This window comes from Crotalus tigris, unplaced genomic scaffold, assembly GCF_016545835.1.
Source record: "Crotalus tigris isolate CLP2741 ecotype Arizona unplaced genomic scaffold, ASM1654583v1 scf7180000020523.1239640, whole genome shotgun sequence".
NCBI classification, from domain to species: domain Eukaryota; kingdom Metazoa; phylum Chordata; class Lepidosauria; order Squamata; family Viperidae; genus Crotalus; species Crotalus tigris.
The window spans coordinates 1,063,847-1,086,865 of record NW_024098059.1 but is presented as its reverse complement, the minus strand read 5'-3'; the positions used below and the strand labels follow the sequence as shown (position 1 = coordinate 1,086,865).

The window sequence follows — 23,019 nt, the reverse complement described above, 5'->3', positions numbered from 1 at the left end:
TCTTAGCTGTTTCTTCCTTTTAACTGCCAGTGGGGGTATGAACTGATTGGGTGGGAGCTTGGCTGTGTTCTCATTGGGTGGAGGTGTGTTCTGATTGGTTAGGGGCTTGGCTGTGCTCTGATTGGCTGGGGGGTTGGCTGTGCTCTGATTGTCAATAAGGCCAGGTTTCCAAATGGCTGGTAGGCAGGAGGTATCATCTCGTTTGTTCATGAGAGTGTGTAGTTCGGTTTTTAGGTGTTGTTCCTCAGCTAAGTGTTTTGTTCTGGAGATGAGTGTCTTGGCTACGGAGTTGATCTGTGCTGGGTGGTGGTGTGAGATAGCAAACAGAAGGAGCACCCATGGGATCACCCCTCTCACCTGTCATTGCAAACCTCTACATGGAACACTTTGAAACCCAAGCTCTAGAAAAATCGGATCACAAACCCAAACTCTGGCTCAGATACGTAGACGACACCTTCATAATCTGGCCCCATGGGAAAGAAAAACTGGACAAATTCCTCACACACCTCAACAGCCTACACCCCAAAATACAGTTCACCATGGAAACAGAAGCTAATAACCAACTTCCCTTCCTGGATGTCTTAGTCTACAAGAAATCCAATGGCTTCCTAGGACACACCGTCTACCAAAGAAAACACACACAAACCGCTATCTGCACGCTCTCTCACACCACCACCCAGCACAGATCAACTCCGTAGCCCAGACACTCATCTCCAGAACAAAACACTTAGCTGACAAACAACACCTAAAAACCGAACTACACACTCTCACCAATGTATTAACATTCAATGGATTCTAAAGAAATAAGATTACAAACCTAATCCAAAAAGAAACCCCCACTAAAATCCAAGACAGAGAACAAGAAAACGGCAAAGCCCTCCTCCCATACATAAAAGGCACCACAGACAGAATCAGCAAGATCCTCCATAAACACAACATCAAAACAGCATTCTGCACAAACAGAAAAATATCCACCATCCTTAGAAACCCCAAAGATAAAATTGAATTAGAAAATCAAGGAGTATACGAAATCCCATGCACCACTTGTCCCACCACATACATCGGACAAACCAACAGAAGAATAAGTGCACGCATTGAAGAACATAAGAACTCAGTCAAAAAAGAGGAACCCACATCTTCCCTGGTCCAACACCTTAAAGCCACAGGACATGAAATTGACTTTAAAAATACCAGAACCATTGCCAAAAGTGAACATTTTAATAACAGAATAATCAGAGAAGCCATCGAGATAGAAAAACGCCCACACAGCCTACCAGCCATTTGGAAACCCGCCCTTATTGATAAACGACTCCCTAACACAAAAAATGACACCAGACCCACACTCACAAAAACCACACAGGATGTCACTACCACACATCCACGCGAAAAGCAAACCCAAAGCCACACCAATAATGAGGCACGACCACAAACCAGAAGCCAGACCACAGCTGCATCATTAGCCACTTTAAACCCCTCCAATCCATACATGAAGCAAACTGACACCCACCATGAAGATAAGGCATGACCATGAACGCGAAGCCAAAAAATAGCAAGGCAGCCCACCATCTTAACCCCCCTGCAACTCAGACTAGCCTGAGCACAACAAAGCCCATACCCAAACAGAACACTCCCCCAGCCAATCAGAACACAGCCAACCCCCCAGCCAATCAGAGCACAGCCAACCCCCCAGCCAATCAGAGCACAGCCAAGCCCCTAACCAATCAGAACACACCTCCACCCAATCAGAACACAGCCAAGCTCCCGCCCAATTAGTTCATACCCCCACTGGCAATTAAAAGGAAGAAACAGCTAAGACCACACATTACTCCTCGAAGCACGAAGCTGAAAACACCAGCCTGAAGATGACAAATGGGACTTCGTCGAAACGTCTCCAAGACACTTCCAATTTTACGCGGGAGAAAACCTGAATAACCAAAGACCTACATACAAACACCCGCGAAAACCTCAGAATATATATATATTTATGGTACAAATAAAATACGAACACCAGGAGAGTATAAATATAAAAATATACTTTACTAAAAGCTGCCAAGCTTTCGTTTGGAAACTCCAAACATCATCAGGGCTAAGGAGCCAGTAAACAATGATGACTTAAATGGGTTTTGCCGGCATCTGCAGCCGGCTCATGGACCGCGTCATGGTCCCGGCCGGTTAATTAGTGTTCCAGATGTTTCTTTATTACTCTCCTTACGCTTCCTTCTATGGTTCTTCCGGATCGTTCCTTCCACTATCTCATTACTGGCATTCATCTCCTCCACCACCCCTTTATCCTTATTTCCTTCCATAGTACTGACCCTCCTCCCCTTTTTGTTTTCATTTTCCACCCTGGGGGCATCTGTTTCTCCTCTATCAGTGTTACAAGCTTCCCTGGGCTCACAGACACTCCCACACACACACGCTTTTCTCAATCCCTGCTCCACACCCTTTCTTCTCACTCTTCCACTGTCATGAGTAACTTTCATACGGGTGTTGCATATTTGGGGGTCTATGCCCTCAAACATCTGGAACACTAATTAACTGGCTGGGACCGGTGACGCTGTCCATGAGCCGGCTGCAGATGCTGGCAAAACCCATTTAAGTCATCATTGTTTACTGGCTCCTTAGCCCTGATGATGTTTGGAGTTTCCAAACAAAAGCTTGGCAGCTTTTAGTAAAGTATATTTTTATATTTATACTCTCCTGGTGTTCGTATTTTATTTGTACCATAGACATGCCCAGGAGTCGTATTTTTATGCAAATTTTCCAGTATATATATATTTAGTATATATATAATTAGAGACCATATATATATGGTCTCTAATTATACTAAAAATGCGAATCCCGGGTATATTCATGTTGAGAAAAGTAGTTGAACACCGGGATAAATATAAAAACAACTGTTTAATAAACTAAGCACTGTTTGATAAACTTAGCTTTCCTCGGCTAACTGATGACGTCGTCAGAGTACAATGCCAGAGGTTCGAAAGCCTACTTATAAGACCGGCAGTTTGTGCACTCTGCTCATAGAATGCATTACTGGTCTACCCGTCCCAGTTGACCTATTGCTTTTAATAGTCTTGCATCCATCTGTATACTTGTAAGCTCAGGGATCATCGCCTCTCTTGTTGTCACTTTCTTTGCCTGCTTTGGACATATCTGGGTACACGTTGCTATACGATGGTCCCCCAGTGCTCCCCTTGTGGCCACCCCCCTTGTTGTGAGTGTGAACCACTGTCTCATGCAACAGCAAAGAAATACAACTGGCAAAGGGGAGAAATCCCCAGCACGATTCGTACAGGAGCCAATAATGGGAGGTGGGGTGCACCCTGTTGGCCCAAATATGGGAAGAAGAAAACTTCTTCCCATATGGCTGGCTGATGAGAGCTAATTAGCTCAAAATAGCTATACCAGTCCCCCTTTAACTCTTTGTTAGCAATAAAAAAAACTAATCAAGGAGAAACCAACCTAGAACTACTGTAAGTAGAAATTTCCTGACAGTGAGAATAATTAACTAAATATGTCAAGCCTATTGAAGAGAAGGAATATTGTTGACATGATAGCTGTCTTCCAGTACTTGAGGGGCAGTCACAGAGAAGAGGAGGTTGATTTATTCTCCAAAGCACTTGAGAGTAGGACAAGAAGTAATGGGTAGAAGCTTATTAAAGAGAGATCCTACCTGGAACTAACGAGAAATTTTCTGGACAGTGAGTTCAATTAACCAATGGAAGAGCTTGCCTTCTGGACTTGTGCGTGCTCCATCACTGGAGGTTTTCAAGAAAACATTAGACATTTATTTATCCGGGATAGTACAAGGACTCCTGCCTTGCACAGGGGATTGGACTAAAAAACTGCAATGTTCCTTCCTGCACTATGATTTTATGATTCCAGAAGAATCTTTGTTTTAGTTTTAGGAAGGGTTCTTTTTCCACTTAGATTCTATTATATTTAGCATAAACATTACTGAAATCATCATCATCATCATCATCATCATCATTCTGCACATGATCCAGAAAATATAACATAAAATGGAAACTAGTAAATTAGTTTTAGTAAATTTCTATTCTAAGTGGTGTGAGCTGTTAAGATACTCTACAGGTTTGTCTAATTTTCATTTAAAGAAGCAATAAGAAATAAAGACAGTAGAAACAGCACAGTAGGACTGTACCATTCCTCCAGGGAGTTCTTTCGGGTGGTTTAAAGGTAGGTTACTTCATTGTGCATTCGGCTCCCTGTGTCTTTTGTGGACATTCACTTTTCTTTTACTGAAGAGAATGTGTGATTGAAGAAATGGTAAAAATACTTGTAAATACTGTAACTGAAGGAATCACAGTAGAAGATGGAAGGATTTTCAGACATGTTCTCCTTTCTTTATTAGATGTTTGCATGATTTCCCCATTTTTTATTATTACTTTACTCTATTTCCACCTAGCTGCCAATACTATTAGTTCCAAATTTTAATTCTGTGCTTACTTATCTGTAAGTATATCAATAACTTTTCAAGTCTAATTATAATATTTTTGATGCAAAATATAATGGGTGATTTGTCTCAGCAAATTAGCCATTCTATTAGTATTCTAGAGCAAGCTGTCAGCTAATTAGGTTCGCAAAATGTAGAATTGCAGAAGCTGAAGAATAAGTAAGAAAACTGCATAAACATCAGATTTTCTGAAGTTTAATCTGTGAAGGACTTATCTAACAAATGTGCTGTGCTTTTAGTTTCTTTTAAAAATATTTTAATACATTGTAATTTTTGTAACTGCTATGCACGGAACCTCTCTGAACTGTATATGTATAAACTCTTTAATGTCAAAGAGTTTCCCTTAAATGTACTCTTAACATTTTTTTACATGTTGCCTTTTTCAAAATTCAGTTTTATCTGTCTGACCCCTACTGTTGTGTTAAAACAAGTACACTTTACAGTTAGTTAATTAATTATCCCAATCAACAAGCAGATATTCTCTCTACTTAGAAGGCAATGGAGATAAGGATATTATTATTTCATATTTAAACTCATGTTCAATATAGGGTGCCACTTTTGAAATGCAAGACAATAAAATGTTATTCTTTCTTTAGAAGGGTGAGCCAAGACTAGATTTCAATGCTTTTACCCAGATCTTCCAAAACACTTTTTCCGAAGTATCAGTCTGTAGGTATACTTTAATTGTTGTACTGTGCTTAATCAAAACTCTACTTCAAGAGAAATTAGACAGTATGAAGCCTTAAGCAAGAACTGGCCATTCCTATGAATTACACACCATGCTGAACTTGGCATAGTCAATACAGTACATGCCAATTTAGGGGTATAAATAGATTACTATCTGATGTATCACAGCTTTTGGTCTACTGCATGTAAACATGTAAGAACCCAGGTAAATCAGACCAAGAGTTCATTTAACACACCATTTTATTTTTAACTATGGAGAATCAATGTTTCTTGCAAAACCCATATATCTTCTGCCACCAGTATTGCATCAGATCATTGTTATTCTTTTCTGCTCAAGAACTGAGGACATAACAACTTTATTTCTCTTAATAAAAATATTTTATTTTATTTTTTTCTATTAAAAAACAATTGCAACCAGCCTGCCTTTCATTGAGAATCTGTATATTGCACAAACCAGAAAGAGAGCAGAGAAAATATCTACAGACCCCTCACATCTTGGACATAAATTATTTCAATTCCTCCCCTTGGGGCACTGCTGTAGGGCATTGCATGCCAAAACAGCTAGACACAAAGATAGATTCTGTCCCCATGCCATCACTCACCTAAACACCTAACTTGCACACAACTTCTCATGCCTAAAGCTGTAGCAGGGCTATATTGCGATTATTATCCTTGTCATCTTTCCTACTACTATCTCCTATTGGTATCTTATGATTTATCACTTGTTTTTTGTATCTTATGATTTATGATCTATGCCTTATCACTTTGTTCTTTGTATGTACACTGAGAGCTTATGCACAAATTCCTTGTGTGTCCAATCACAGTTGGCCAATAAAGAATTCTGTTCTGTTAATAATAATAATAATAATAATAATAATAATAATAATAATAATAATAACCCCCAGTGAGGCACTACCTGGACGTGGTTGTGGGGCTTGTGTACTCTGAGGAAGATGAGAGCTATGCCAGAGGTTCAACCATACTGGACAGGTCTCATCAGAGGAGTCAGACAAAGAGTGTCTCTCCCATAAAAAATATGGTGAGACGTAAATTGCAGAATGCCATACCGGCTTGGACGTCGCCCGGGTTAACAAGGTCCGCGCTAGATATTGGAATTCCTGGATATCTGGTGAAAAATGGGTTACAGGACTCAGGACTGTTGGCTGAGCAACCAGGGCCAGCAGCTGCAGAACTACTGGAAGAAAAGATGTTTACCCGTCGCAGATAAACAGTGATTGAAAACAAAGAAATAATGATCTGTTACTACAGATCAAGTCCAACAAGAAGAGGATATCTAAAACGAATGCACCAGTTCTGGAAAGAACAACATCCAGAATCAGAAATAACAGAACAGAGACTAGCAGATCAACGCCGATTTATAATACGAAATAAAGTATTCACAGAAACAGAATTGGACGAACTGCAAAGGTTTACCCAGGGCAAAGAAATCAAAGCCTTACCAGAAGTAATTCAGAATGTAGAGGCAAACCAGGGGGAGTTGGCAGTGAAGGAATCCAGCAGAGATATACAACTGTTCTCATTTGGAAACCAGGCACCTCTTCCTCAGGAAGAACAAAACCCTCTAACTAAAGAAATAAAAGAATTGAAACAAAGAATAACTGAGCATCTAGAACAGCACAAAAACAACAGAATAAGGCTACCTGCATTGAAGCTTGTTCCAAAGAAACAGCTAGCACAAGCATTAAAAGATGCAAATACTGCAATATCAAGTATAAGCACCAATTCACTGCAAGAAACAAACCAACTAATGTACAGCACAGCTGCAGTTATAACAGAATACCTGGGATGCAAAATCAACAAAAAGAAAAACAAACAAACAGTGCACCAGAAAAATGGAAGGTTAGACTAGAAAATAAGATCAGCAAGTTAAGATCACATGCAAGCAAGCTAGAACAGATGAAAGAAAAGAAGCTGAAGAACAAGAAGAAGACCAAAGAATACCTAATCAAGAAATACCACTTAGAAACAAGGAAGATCAAGGAAGCACTGGAAATAATAAAGCAACAAATAACAGGAAAATCAGTAGATATGAAGCTCGAATTGCAAACTATAGGCAGAACCTCCAATTTCAATCCAATCAGAAACGTTTCTACCAATCCATCAATGGAGAAACTGCAAGGAATCAGTCAGTACCTGACAAGGAAGAAACAGTGCAGTTCTGGAAGCAGATATGGGATAACCCAAAGAAATACAACAAGGATGCGGCTTGGTTAAAAGAGGTGGATGCAAATAAAACAGAAGTTGAAATGAAAGAACTAGTAATAACAACAAAAATGGTAGAAAAAAGAGCAAAGAAAATCAAAAATTGGTCAGCACCAGGTGAAGATGAACTGCATGGGTTTTGGTTGAAACATCTAACTGTTATACACCCACTCATTGCCAAACAGTTCAACAATATACTACAAGGAGGAGAAATTGAAAAGTGGCTAACAACTGGGAAAACCTACCTAATAATGAAAAATCCAGCAAAAGGGGCAACACCAGGTAACTACAGGCCAATTACCTGCTTACCAACAACTTTCAAATTACTAACTGGTGTAGTAGCTGATGCAGTGCAACAGCATCTAGTTGAAAACAATCTCTTTCCACCTGAGCAGAAAGGAAACCGCCCCAATAGCAGAGGAACAAAAGATCAACTCCTAATAGACAAAATGATCTTGGAAAACTGCAAGAGAAGGAAGACCAACCTGAATGTGGCATGGATTGACTACAAAAAGGCATTTGACTCTCTGCCACATGATTGGATAATAAAGTGCCTAGAAATAACAGGAGTCAGTAGAAACATCAGAAAATTTGTGCAAAGATCGATGGCACAATGGAAGACACAGTTGCAGATCAATGGTGAGAGGCTGGGAGAGGTTAATATCAAGAGAGGAATATTTCAAGGAGATTCATTATCACCATTACTATTTGTTATTGCACTGTTTCCTCTGTCAACAATACTGAATAACTCAGGACATGGCTATCAAACATCAAAAACATCTGCCAGACTATCCCACCTCCTTTATATGGATGATCTGAAGCTGTATGGAAAAACATCATCTGAAATAGAATCGCTGCTCAACACTGTCCGTATATATAGCCAAGATATTGTAATGGAGTTTGGCTTGGACAAATGTGCCACACTTACTATCAAACAAGGAAAAATAATGAAAACTGAAGGAATCAAGATGCCCCACGAAAATAACATTAAGAGTCTGGATGAGGAAGAGTACTACAAATACTTGGGTATCCTTCAAGCTGACAACATCAAGCACACTGAAGTCAAGAAAAAGATTAGAGGTGAATACATCAAGAGAGTGAAGAAGATCTTAAAGTCCAAACTCAATGGAGGAAATACCATAAAGGCAATCAACACCTGGGCAATTCCAGTCATTAGGTACACAGCTGGAATAGTGGACTGGACTCAAGCAGAACTAAAAGCAATGGATAGGCAGACCAGAAAAATAATGACAATGAATCATGCCCTTCATCCACGCAGTGACATTGATAGACTTTATCTACCAAGGCAAATAGGTGGGCGTGGAATGCTACAAGTACATCAGATGGTTGAAGAAGAAAAAATGGCTTTGGAAGAATATCTGAAGAACAATGATGAAGATGCACTGAAATTAGTATATCAGGAAGGCTTACTAACTACTGGAGAGACCAAACTGGCCTACAAGAAAGACCAAATGAACCACAGAATAGAGGCATGGGAAGACAAAGCACTACATGGCCAATACATGAAAAAAATAGCTGGGAAAGCAGATAATAATAAAACCTGGCAATGGCTAAGAGCAGGAAAATTGAAGAAAGAGACCGAGGGACTAATTCTGGCTGCACAAGACCAAGCCTTAAGGACAAATGCATACAAAGTCAAAATTGAGAAGACAGCAACAGACAGTAAGTGCCGCCTATGCAAAGAAGCTGAAGAAACAGTGGACCACTTGATAAGCTGTTGCAAGAAGATTGCACAGACTGACTACAAGCAGTGGCATGACAAAGTAGAAACAATGGTGCATTGGAAGATCTGCAAAAAATATCATTTGCCTGTAAGCAAAAACTGGTGGGATCATAAAATAGAGAAAGTCATAGAAAATGATAAAATTAAACTGCTCTGGGACTTCAGAATTCAAACAGACAAGCACCTGCAACATAACACCCCAGACTTAACAATTGTCGATAAGAAAGACAAAAAAGTCTGGATAGTGGACGTGGCAGTGCCTGGAGACAGCAGAATAGACGAGAAAGAACTGGAGAAGATAACAAATACAAAGACCTACAAATAGAAATAGAAAGACTGTGGCAAAAGCAAGCAAGGGTAGTACCAATAGTCATAGGCTCCTTGGGCGCAATCCCAAAACAACTGGAGCACCACTTGAACACCATTGGCATTGACAAATTTGCTATTAGTCAATTGCAAAAGGCGGCCTTATTAGGAACTGCTTCCATCCTGCGACGATATCTGTAATACCATCAAACATCCACATCTGCCTATCCCAGGTCCTGGGTAAGGACTCGATAGGTAGACAAAATGCCAAATCCAGTCTGAACATCTGGCTGACTGTGCGATGATCGATAATAATAATATAGTTGGAAGGGACCTTGGAGGTCATCGAGTCCAACCCCCTGCTCAGGCAGGAAACCCTATACCCTTTTGGACAAATGGCTGTCCAGTTTCTTCTTAAAAACTTGCAGTGTTGGAGCATTCACCGCTTCTGGAGGCAGGTTGTTCCACTGATTAATTGTTCTAACTGTCAGGAAGTTTCTCCTTACTTCTAGGTTGCTTCTCTGTTTGGTTAGTTTCCACCCATTGCTTCTTGTCTTGCCTTCAGGTGCTTTGGAAAATGTTCTGGAAAGGCAGAATAGTATCATAATTTATGCAGCATTGTGTCTAATGTTAGGTATCTCATTATTTTAAAAACAACAGCAACAATAACTAACAGGATACTTTGAAAATAAACACAAACATATCACAAACATAAGAAGGTCTGGAAATAAGGAAGGCAAAATATGTTGACCTGTAATAGGAAGAATGGGTTAGCTAGAAAATGAGCAGTAGTGTGACCACTGTCACGCAGTATTTGCTATAACAAAACGTGATAACCAGTGATCTGTGGCATCCACAGAGTATCCTGTAGACTCAGCCTTGCATATATTTGGAGATGAGATGGTCTGCCACAGCAGATGGGAAACACTTCAACTTAACATCATAATATTATATACCAAATGGAATGAGAAGAGGTAGGAAATTAAATAACAGTTTTAGTTATGTTAAGGGAAATTGGAATAGAGGAAGTCAGCAAGGAAAATAGAAAATATTACAGAACACTGAAGTATTTGGGAAGTATCAGAATAACAGAGTTGGAAGGGACCTTGGAGGTTTTCTAATGCAACCCCCTGCTCAGGCAGGAAACCCTATACCATTTCAGACAAATGGTTGTCCAGTGTCTTCTTAAAAGAGTTGGAGAATTCACAACTTCTGTAGGCAATTGATCCACTGATTATTTATTCTAACTGTCAGGACATATCTCCTTAGTTCTAGGTTGCTTTTCTCTTTGATTAGTTTCCATCCGTTGCTTCTTGTCCTGCCTTCAGGTGCTTTGGGGAATAGCTTGACTCCCTCTTCTTTGTGGCAACCCCTGAGATATTGGAACACTGCTATCATGTCACCCCTAGTCCTTCTTTAAACTAGACATATCCAATTCCAGCAACCATTCTTTATATGTTTTAACCTCCAGTCCCCTAATCAAGAAGAACAGACTGGACAGTCACTTGTCTGAAATGGTATAGGATTTCCTATTTGAACAGGGGGCTGGTTTAGAAGACCACCAAGATCTCTTCCAGCTCTACTCTGATTCTGATAAAACTTTGTTGCTCTTCTCTGCACTCTTTCTAGAATCTCGACATCTGTTTTACATTGTGGCAACCAAAACTGGATGCAGTATTCCAAGTGTGATCTTACCAAGTCATTAAAAAATGATATTAACACTTCACGTGATCTTGATTCTGGTATAGGTCCTCCTGCTTGAGCAGGGGGCTGGACTAGAAGACCTCCAAGGTCCCTTACAGCTCTATTCTATTCTATTCTATTCTATTCTATTCTATTCTATTCTATTCTATTCTATTCAAATCTACCTTGCGTTTATTTTCTATACAAACTGTTTTGTGTCTGAGTTCCTCTTCTTCCTTACCACCTGTTTGATTAGTGCATCAAATAGCCAAGTCTTGTTAACATAGCTTTAATTCCTTCAAAATCATCTATGCTTCTTTTCCAGAACCCTAACCATAACCCTATGCAAATAAATGGGTTTCTTCCTATATCTTTAATCAAATTGTTATTTGGCTGGTCTGAGAACAAACAAAAGTGGATTTTTGAATGCAATGTTTTCAGGCAAATTAGCTTCCAAATTAAGGATTTACTCCAATATATTCCTTTCTTTTTCTGTTTACATAATCTTTTCTTATAATAGATACTACAAAACTTCACCTTTAATGGTCATATAAGAGGTTGTTAAAAATCAGTTAAAATGGGTACAGGCTTGGCTATGTAATCTTATGGTGGGAACATGTCCATGTTCTGAAACCTATCTATTACTGGAAGTCTAGGAAAAAAATATCAAGTAATCTGAATTAAAGGGTGTTTTCAGATTGAGGACTCTTATAAGAACAATCAAGAAGCAGGAAGCAGTCACATTTTTTTCCTGTATTTTTTTTTTTTTGTTCTTATTTGCTATATGCCTGTAAAATCAAGTCTCATGCTTTAAGAACAGGAGATTATGACCTTAAAGGTGCACAGACAGCAGCAAACTATCATGTATTTATCTATATTCCATATCTAACCATTCAGAGATACTATAGTGACCTAACTAATTTCATCTGCAAGCCACAAATGCATAGTCACTCACCTACTAGCACAATATTCCAGGCTCTGGTCATCTATGCGAATGTTTTAAATAGAAGTATAACATGTTAACCATTTGCAAATAGAACACACTCTTTTCTATATAAACTGGGCCATCTTATAAAGAAGAGTCTGTTCTATCTCTAAAATGTAAATGCCCATCTTTATATTGATTTAATTTGTCAGTCCTAGAATTCCAGTGTTGCAGATATGACCCCTTTCCTTACTCACTTGGTTCTCTATCATCTTGATACATCTGTTTGGACCTGTCTGTCAAATTCCATCAATGTGAATGAAAAAAACAGTCCAGTTTGTAGTTCCTTTTCTCATGGTGACATTGATACAAGGTCCTCCTCAGAAATGACAGTTATTATTTTGGAATTTACACAGATGAATTCAGGCATAGCTTGTTATAAACACAGTAGTCAGTCAAGATCAGGGAAATAAGTCAAGTAATTGTCAGTTACATTTAGGGTGTGGGAATACTTTTAACCTGCAATAGGACCAAATGGATGCTGACTGCTGTGGCAGTCAGTGATGTGTGATAATTCATTTTTCATTTTCTTTTACCTTTTTGGGTCCTGCACTTACCTTTGGTTTCTTGCTAAAGTGCAATTATTGAAATAAAAGAGAATTGGTTGATTCATTTCTTCATAGTTGGGGCTGGGTTGAGAGGGGAAGCCAACAGCAGATGTCTACTGAATGACATGGACATCTATTTGGCAATGTAAGACTGTATTATAAGATATCTCCTGTGAAGATACTATACATACCCATAGGTAGACAGTCTGTTAGGCTTTAAGGTGCCAGAGAGCTTCATTATGTCTGCTACAAAGAGCTAACACAACTACATTTTTTTAATTTGAAGATGTTGAAGAATTACTGAGGGCATCAGAAAGTGCTGAAGGGCAGAAAGTGAAAATGTGAATTTCACTATTAAATTTCCTAGACTTAATTTCAGTGGTAGACCAGTGTTTTCAGAACTGTTTTAATAAGTAACCATGCCAAAATTCCCTGTGGCTGTTTGCTGGCAAGAGATACTTCTTGGTCTGGGGTATTGTCAGAGCTGCTTCTCACAATACAGCTATAATATCAAAGCAACTGATGGATAAATTTCTCTTTGCTTGACTTAGAACAGGTTTGGAAATAATTAGCTACCTTGGAAATGAATTGTTAGTAGCATATTTGTATTCATGTACTCTACATATCAAAGGGTGCTCTTTGATTGTTGTTTGGTTTTATACATCTTTCACTGTCTCTTTTTGTATTGGGATGCATTTGAGGAGGTGAGATTCATTTGGCATTTTGGCTTTCTGAAAATACTACCTTAATTATGTTTCAGTGTGTACTGAAGGGTCTAATTCAGATATTATTTTCCTAATGAAGCAGGACAAAGTAATACTTCAAATTAGGGATGGCTGAGTCAGTCAGAATCTTATCTGACTCAAAATTGCAGGTATTTAAATATTGACCTGCCCTATCACTTTATCTGTAAATTACAATCCTCCTCCTCCTCCTCCTCCTCCTCCTCCTCCTCCTCCTCCTCCTCCTCCTCCTGAAACAGCCCTAACAAAAGAGGAGTGGAGTTGCATTATATGTACAAAAACATTGCACCTCTATAGAATTGCATAAAACCAAGATGAAAGCCTTCTTGAATGTATATGGGTTAAAATAAAGGGGGGGGGGAAAGAATGACATTGCCATAGATGTATACTAGAGGCCACTGAAGCAAGCAGAAGAAATAATAACTTTTTGTTAACTCTGTTAATCAATGTATGTAGGAAGCACACCATAATAGTATGGGGGACTTTAACTATTCTGACATAAACTGGGAAACAAACTTTGCATCACGTGAGAGATCGAACAGGTTCCTTATGAGCCTAGCTGACAACTTTGTCATCCAAAAGGTAGAGCAGGGAACTAGGTCAGCTATACTAGACTTCTTACTAACAGAAATGAAATGATAGAGGGGGTTGAAGTCGAAGAAACTTTGGGGGAGAGCGACCATGTCATAGTGGAATTCAATATAATGCAGACACAGGCAATAGAACAAAATCAAACTAGTGTCTTAGGCTTTAAAAGAACTGATTTCAACAAACTTAGAGCTTGGAAAGAATACCATGGATGAAAATCTTAAAGAGGAAAATAACTCAAGAAGCTTGAGAAATTCTGAAAAATGTGATTATAAAAATGTGATTATAAATGTGATTATTAATATACCACAATACTGTTGAAAAAGAAAAATAAGAAATCCAAGAAGAGTTCCAGGTTAGACATCACTCTGCTGGGGACCCTAAGAAGGATCTAAAGTCAGCCAGGAGAGGTGATGAGGTATTGTTAGCCGCCCAGAGTCCTTCAGGAGTGGGGCGCTTATAAATTTTAAAAATAAATAAATAAATGAAGAAGGAGGAGAATTTCATTGATCGCGGAAGTGACTGCCCTCCTGTTTGATCCAAGGAAGCCCTTCAAACTGTCAGGGGAAAGACTGGCCGCATTTATGTGACCAGTCAGAAGCTACTGACAACTGAAGATAAGCACTAATTAGCAACTTCTGAACCATGCGGATGGAACTGGGTGAGAACATAATCCTCCCTTTATAACTTTAAAACTTCTTCCGGAAAAAAAGAATTCCCAAAGCAAAGAATATTCCAAATGATAGAGAGAAGGGGAACTTCTGTCCCATTCCCTAAGGAAAAGAGTAGTGATGAATAACTTTCCTTGGGGGGAAAATAGAGAAAACCATAAGATTAATTTAGAACTAATACAGAGATATAGCTTTGATAAATTTGGGGACTAAAAGTACTTTTAAGACTTTCTTTTTGAAAACATATTTGGAAAGTTGGTGAAATAAATTTGGACTTAAAAACTGGAAGATGGATGTTAATGACATCTAGTGGTGAGCTTTGGCATTACAATTTATTATGCCTAAAGAAAATTTGGCACGAAGCCCGGACATAGATAAGACTCTTTGTTGTTCCTGGAAACTTTCATTTTTGCAGACTGCAGCTGGAAATAGGGGGGGAAAATCCTTGGGCTGTTTATCTGTATGAAAGAGACGATAAACCATTTTGAATTGGCCAGCTTGGATTACAAATATTGACTGACTTTTAGTTTCAAAAATTATTAAGAAATATTAAGAAACAGTGGGAAAGTTGCTTCTGGACTATTTCTCTTTGGAAAAAACAAGAAAATGTAAATGAACTTCAGAAAGAAATCCTCTCCATGTTGAAATCAATTCAAGAGACAATTGTTTTAAATCATGATGAGACTAAAATAATTTAAATAAAATGAATGAACAACTTTCCAGTTTTAACTTACAAGCAGGAAACATTCAGAAAATGACTACAAAGAATGAACAAGCAACTCAGAAAACAAAAGAAAAAATAGAGGAAAATGATTCAAAGATGGAGGATTTGAAAGAAGAAACCAACAGACAGATACAAATAAATAAAAAATTGGAAGACCCAGATACAACACCAGAAATGGAAAATACATTTTACTTTTCAAGATTTGAGAACATACTTGAGGACAAGGAAGAAGAATTGATAGAATGGATGATAGAGCTGTTAGGAGAAATGCTGAAAACTGGGAACAAGAAATTAGGAGACAAACCGAAGGAGAAAGAAAATGGAGCTGTTTAATGAACATAAATGTATTAAGTGTTTTTACAAAAAATATTTTAATTAAATTGTCTTTTTATTCCAAATAATGTATACAGAAACAGAGGAAGAGACACTTGGTGATTTAAATGCATTGACTTAGAAAGTTATTTGGCAAAGGAAGAAAGCTAGAGTAAGACTGAAGAAAATAGAGGTCCTGACTAATTAGTTGAGGTATTATACTATCTAATGGATGTTTGAATATGACTAAAAGAATAGACAATTGTTAGAAATAAAAGGACCACTATAAACTAGAAGGATATTATTTGTAGCTAGGATAACATACTTTTCTATAAGATGGGAAATATGAAAATATTAAGAGGGTCAATATAAGGGAAGCTTTTAATTACGCAAATGTAATTAACTATGAGAAAAATGATAATTGATAAAGTTATTTTGAATATTGATGGGAAATCCAAATTGAAAAAAAGTAAAAGAGAGAAAAAGCAGAATATGGATTGAATAAGGGAACTTTGATTGCAAATACATATGTGATAAGTTTTGGCTAGAGAACATATTATAAACTGATATTATTGACATTATGTATAACATTAGAAAAATGTGATGAAGATGTTTATATTTTATTGTATAGGTACTAATAGCAGTAAGAATTATATTTGCATAGTGTGGAAAAAGGATTATTATTGGAAGAAGAGAGGATCAGGGAAATATTGTATGGTGTCATATTAGATATTTTGAGTGAAAGTTAATATGTACCATTGAATGATAAAGGAACCCAGACACCACATTGTTTATTAAGTACTTATGATTGTAAAACTTGAAATTAATAAAATATTTTCAAAAAGAAAAAGAAATCCAAAAAGAAAGCAACATAACAGTATAAAAAATGGAAAGAGGGACACATACCTAAAGCAGAATACCAAAATATAGTCCAAAACTGCAAAGGTAAAGTCAGGAAAGCTAAAGCTCAAATGTCAAAAATAATTTAAAAAAAAGTTTTTTGCAACATGTAAAAAACAAGAAAAAAGTCAAGGAAACAGTCAATTGGTCCACTAATGGGAGAAGATGGCAAGGAAGTGATGAGCAACAGTGAGAAAGTAGAGCTGCTGGACTGCAAAAAGAGCTGATGTAGTTCCAATCTTCAAAAAAGGCAAAATATATATATATATGCAGGAAACTACAAAACTATTAGCCTTACATCAATACCTGGGAATATTCCAGAAAATATAATCAAACAACGAATCTACGAACACTTAGAGGCAAACAAAGTCATAACCAGAAGCCAAAATGGATTTGTCAAAAACAGACCATGCCAAACAAATCTTATTTCATTCTTTGACAAAGTGACTAAATTAGTGGACAGTGAAATGCTATGAACATAGTATACTTAGATTTCGGTAAGACATTTGACAAAAGTGACCGCTACTTCTTGGTAAGTTAGAAAAATGTGGTATAGACCAGAGTTCCCCAACCTTTCAGGGTTGGCTGCCTGGAGTGGGAGGAGGGGGGAAAGAAGGAATGATTTTGTGAGGGAGTGAACACAAGCACGGGGGTGAACACAAGCATTGTGGGGCCATGAGCGCTCCTGCGACTGGGGCTGCAAATGTCCGTGATGTTCATGCAAATGGGGCCATGAACACCCTTGATGCTCACGCAAATGGGACCGCAAAAGCCCACAACGCTTATGGCAATGCTCGCATGAATGGAGCTGTGAACGCCTGCAATGCTCCCACGAATGGGGTTGCAAACGCCTGCAACACTCGTGGCAAACGTGCATGAATGGGGCTGCGATGCTCACAGCGACACTCATGCAAGTGGGGCTGTGAACACCAGCGACACTCACATGAGTGGGGCTACAAATGCCAGCAATGTTTGCATGAGTGGGGCTGTGCACGCACATGCACTCGCACAGGCCAGCCACTCATGCAACCTGGTGGCCAATAGACCACAGTCCAATAGTGGGCCACGGCCTATGGTTGTGGACCCCTGGGATAGACAATATCAGATGACTGCCAAACCGCACTCAATGTTTAGTCCTTAATGGAACTACATCTACATGGAGGGAAGTAAGAAGTGAGATACCCCAAGGTTCTGTCTTAGGCCCAGTATTCTTCAATTTCTTCCTAAATTATTTAGATGAGGGGATAGAAGGGAAGCTCATCAAATCTGCAGATGACATCAAGCTGTCAGGAATAGTCTTCATTCCAGAAGATAGGCTCAAGATTCAGAAGGATCTTGACAAACTTGAACATTGGGCCCTATCTAACAAAATGAAATTCAATGGTGAGAAAAATAAGGTTTTACACTTAAGCAAGAAAAGAACAAATGTAGAAGTATAGAATTGGTGGTATCTGGCTCAATAGCAGCAGAGAGATCTTGGAGTCATAGTGGGCAGTTACTTAAATTTGAGCCAGCAGTGTGCTGCAGCTGCCAAAACAGCCAGTGCATCTTAGGCTGCATTAACAGAGGGATAGAATCAAGATCACGTGAAGTGTTAGTACCACTTTATAAGGCTTTGATAATATAATGCCTTGGAATATTGCATACAGTTTTGGTCGCCCCATATAAAAAAGATGTTGGAAAGAGTGCAGAAAGCAAAGATGTTTACTGAGCTGGAGGCTAAAACATATGAAGAATGGTTGCAGGAATTGGGCATGTCTAGTCTAGAGAAAAAAAGGGGTAGGATGACATGATAGCAGTGTTTTAATATTTGAAGCACTGGCACAAACAAGAGGGGGTCAACCTATTTTCCAAAGCACCAGAAAGCAGGACAAGAAGCAATGAATGGAAATCAATCAAGGAGAGAACCAACCTAGAACTGAGGAGAAAATTCCTGGCAGTGAGAACAATTAACCAGTGGAACAGCTTACCTTTAGAAGTTGTGGGTGCTCTATCACTGGAAGTTTTTAGGAAGAGAATGGACAGCCATTTGTCCAGAATGGTATAGGGTCTCCTGCTTGTGCAGGGGATTGGACTAAAAGGCCTTCAAAGTCCCTTCCAACTCTGTTATTCTGTTATTCCTCCTTTTCTTTCTCATCCTCCTTCCCAATCTCCTCATCTAGAAAGCTAAAATCTGTGAAGGAATAATTGCACAGCATCCTAAATAGTATTTTTAAAATGCATATTTCTATTCATTAAAGACAGAAAAGAAAAGAAGCTGCTACTTTACACAGCTGCACCTTATATCTCCCACCCTCAGCACAAAGATGGACTATTTTAATGGGTAGCACAGAGGGGCTGCACTCATGTAAAATTTAAAACAATACTTTTTAACCCTTTATGTCAGACATGTCAAACTTGCGATGTCACATGACATCACGCAATGTATCGGGCCAGTTTTGCCATTGCTGGTAATGGGGTAGGCATGGCTTCAGTATGATGAAACCGGCCCGCGGGCCGGCTGTTTGACTACCCTGCTTTATGTAGTTTTGACCCCTGTATGTCACCTGCCATTTTAAAAATACAAATATCAAGTCTTGAAGAACCTGAGATAGTTCTGTGGTATCTCCTATTCACAGTGGAGGTGGGCATCCAATGGAAATGATGTCGGCCTGAATGATTAGAGAGAGGCAAAGCCAAGAGGTTGCAAGAGATGAGATCAATGAATTGTAGCTCTAGCTATCTTCTTATTTCATTCTGAAAAGACTAAAGCAAATGAAGTAAAATGTAATTCTATCATATCTAACCTGACAGAAAACTGTATCTTATTAATAGTAATTTTGTAGATATAGTAGTGGACAAATAAAACATTGGTTTGAGGGAAATTGGATTAATAATTAAGAGCTTTTTCAGTAAACATTCAAAATGATTATTTAATTGTAATGCTTGTCCATGTCCTTTTATATGTGCACAGCAAAATTGAGATTGCTTTTATGTATTCATCTCTATAATCTCAAAGTGGTTGAGAAGCCATCTAGAAACTAAATCCCTCTCAGGGAAATACTTAGGGGAAAGGAAACACATAGTTACTTCCATGTATTTATGGGGTAGGCTTTTGCTTCTAGTTCTGCTTAGAAATGTGCATTTTTGCTTCATTACTTATTATTTGTTATATGCAGCAAAATTGTAGGCATACTCATTTATTAATAAATCCCTCCAAGCTTGATGAGCCTTCTTGTGTATTTAAGGTTTTAGCTTTGTTATATTTCCCTTGCAGTATTTTTTTTATTTTACCAGAAGTCCTTTAATTCTAGTCCAACAACTTATAAAAGGAAGTTTTAATTCAAAGTAATGCTTTCTGTCTGATAATGCAGTCCTTAATTTAGATACTTAGCTTTTGCTCTTAAACCTCAGGTATACTGAAGAATATGGCATCCCACATTTAAAACGGACACTCTCAAATAAGTGAGAAATGGAGTCACTGAAGGCATTGTTGTCCCATTCCACTCAACTGATTCTGTCCTTAAGAGGTGGCTTTTCTTCCACATAAACCTCCAATTGTTGAATAATGCTTGGTTAGATAAAATTATTGTCCAAAGTGTACCTTCTTGTTTGATACCTTCTCAAGCTTTGATGCTTCCCCATAAGGATTCTAGGTTCAGTTCTTGGAGGTACTTCTGGTGTTCTAGTAATTGTAGAGCAGAATTGTACCATGTAAGGCTGTCCTAATTAGAGTGCTGAAAAAAGAAGGAAAAAGCCATTGGAGTGACTTAATTCTGTGAAGATCTGATTCCTTAGAGCAATGAGTGAATTCTTAAGAACTTTACTATGTTTTCTGCTGTTGTTTTACAAAATCATTTTATTTTTCCTTCACAGAAAAGTTTTAATATATGTTTTTCCTCCCTACTTCTTTTTGATGCAGAAATCTTAAATGGAGGAGTATATGTTGGCCAGAACAGATTTCTTTGCTATGCAGACACCATTCAGTGGGAAGATATTGTTCGCAACCCTTTGGCTTCCAATTTCTCTGTGGTTCCAAAAAACAGTAGTACAGACTGTAAGTATGGGCTTTGGGATCAGTACTGTAATTTTGTTAACAATGACCTTGGTTTATATTTGTAATTATTTTTTCCTTCTTCTGACAACTCTACTATATTATTTTTTATATGTTTCTATAGTATTTATGTGTTAATATATGTGTTAACATATATCTCATATCTAACATAAAATATATTATACTATAACTAAATATATTATATATTATGTTATCTAAAAATCTAAATTATATTTAACATATACTGTTCTTTATATCTAGCAAAAAGGTGCTTTTACATGGAAGATTTAAAGTCCACTTCACTTCCACTCTTTCAAATGATAGTAATAGTAACTGGTTAAAATTACTGCCCAATTGCTTAATAGTAGTCAAAAATGGAGAAGGAATGTGCAGTACTTCCTTGGACTATTGGTTAAAAAGATGGGATAAATTAAATAAAGGAAGAAAAATATTTTTTTGAAAGAACAGCTTATGTATCACTAATATTTTTAACTAATCTCTAAAAAAATGAACAACAACTAAGATTAATTTCAGTACATTTCAGTTACAGTGAGAAATAAAGGAAATAAAAAGAAAAAATAGGATTTATTTAAAAAATCCTCTTCATTGCTTTGTATAAATGAATGCATTCAAACATTACAAGGTTTAAAGTTTTTTTTTAAGATATAGATTCCCTCTCTACTAATTCTCTTTAAATGTATTTCCATGTACAAAGTATCCCATAATGTTAAGTTGGTAAGTTGATAAATTCCATTAAAGAGGATATATCTTTAAAAAATATGTAGAAAACCTAGGCAATAATACTGGGGAGCTGCCTTGATATCAGTCTCCCCTTTTTCCTCCCCCCCCAAAAAAATTGGCTTCAAATATATGAATTAACATTTCCTTGAAAAAAAATGTAACAATAAAAATACACGCATATGCAAGTAACAATGGTATAATGGTATGTTGGAATTTTATATATATTTATTCATAAGATCATTCTTTCCAGATTGTTTGTGTTTGTGTGTGCAAATATTATGCTTTTTTAAATCTGAGAACCACATCAGAAAAATAGAACTATAACATCTAAATGATCTTTTTATTATGATCTAACTGGATCAATTTATATAGAATGCTGAAATGAAGATCTCAGTTATCCTATGTCAGAAATGCAACAAAATTCATTGAGAATTTTCTGTTTTTATTTATGTAATGTTTCAAAGGACTATGTTTTATAATCTCTTTTATGTATTGGGGTTCGCGGCATTGAAGCGACACACAAGTTGTTAACCAAGTTCTTCTTTATTTGTTCCACGTTACCCCTCAACAACCCAACAGGCTCACAGGCCTTTTATAGTTTTCCCAACATCCAATCATAAATCCCTTTTATTCGCGCCTTGCGCCTGCGCGCAACACCGGTGCCAACCAGTCTGGTCCCGGGCAGCTTTTAGGTTACCCGGGATCATTTGCAACAACCCTCCCCCTAGATGAAACACACAACTATACACATAATTACATTTGTTTCCTGGCAGGGAAAAGAGGAATTCCTCTGTCCAACACACAGGCCAAAATATCTTTATAAAATAATGAGGTTGACTTAAACAAAATGCTCTCCAAAATTATAATTAGTCTATTTACGCTAGACCAAGTGTAGATCCCCATCATCCAGTTATAGACCAGCAAGGTTCCTTTGTGATGACAGAAACCTCACATAGTCTCCCAGATGCTTGGGAGGGGCCTTAGCCCTTTGCGACCTAGCCAGGCAGGGTGCCTGTCTGTCAGCTCACCTGCCTGGCTAGGCAGACCAGGATTTTTACTTAATGGTGCCTGGTCTACTGGCCCGTCTGGTGGGCTCGATAGACCAGGACTTTGATGCCCTTGTATGACAGGTGACCTTCATCGCAGCGGACCAGCTGGATCTTCTGAACTCCAGCCAGGTTCCCTCAGAGGCAAGGAAATTCTGAAGCCCAATGGTGGAGTGGAGTTTTCCCCTTCCACCATGGACTGCTCTTGGGAACATTGTCCCTCGAGCCCGCGACCCGTCTCGGATGTGACCTGCGTTGCAGCCTTGCCCCAGTAGTTCCAGTCCCCCGTGTATTTGGCCGAGGTGCCAGAGTCAGGAGCCACCTCTATGGCAAACCCCCTCTCAGGAGAATTCCTGTTTGGAGCACTTGCAGATGCGCAGACCACCCCCTGGGGTGACTCCCTGTTCAGAGCAATAGCTGAACCTGAGGATGCCCTTGCTCCTCCATTGGGGCATTAACAGCAACCTGCGGAAGTCCCCAGGCACTGTAAGACTGATTCTCAGGATTTTGACCTGAAGTGTGAGCATGTTCCTGGTCCCCCTCCCCCCCGAGAGCAGAACCAGGAGCAGAAACATCGACCAGCGCAGTTGGTCAATATGACGCCGAAG

The 23,019-nt window shown here is 38.4% G+C and overlaps 1 protein-coding gene across 1 annotated transcript in view; it reads left to right on the top strand.

Annotated features, from left to right (window-relative positions):
• Positions 1-23,019, top strand: part of ERBB4 (erb-b2 receptor tyrosine kinase 4) — a gene marked incomplete at its 5' end in the record, with an annotated part of 501,305 nt that overhangs the window by 128,628 nt on the left and 349,658 nt on the right. Inside the window, one exon of the mRNA XM_039367010.1 lies at positions 20,493-20,627. Within this exon, the coding sequence (XP_039222944.1) occupies positions 20,493-20,627 (135 nt within the window). The remainder of the gene's footprint in view (positions 1-20,492; positions 20,628-23,019) is intronic.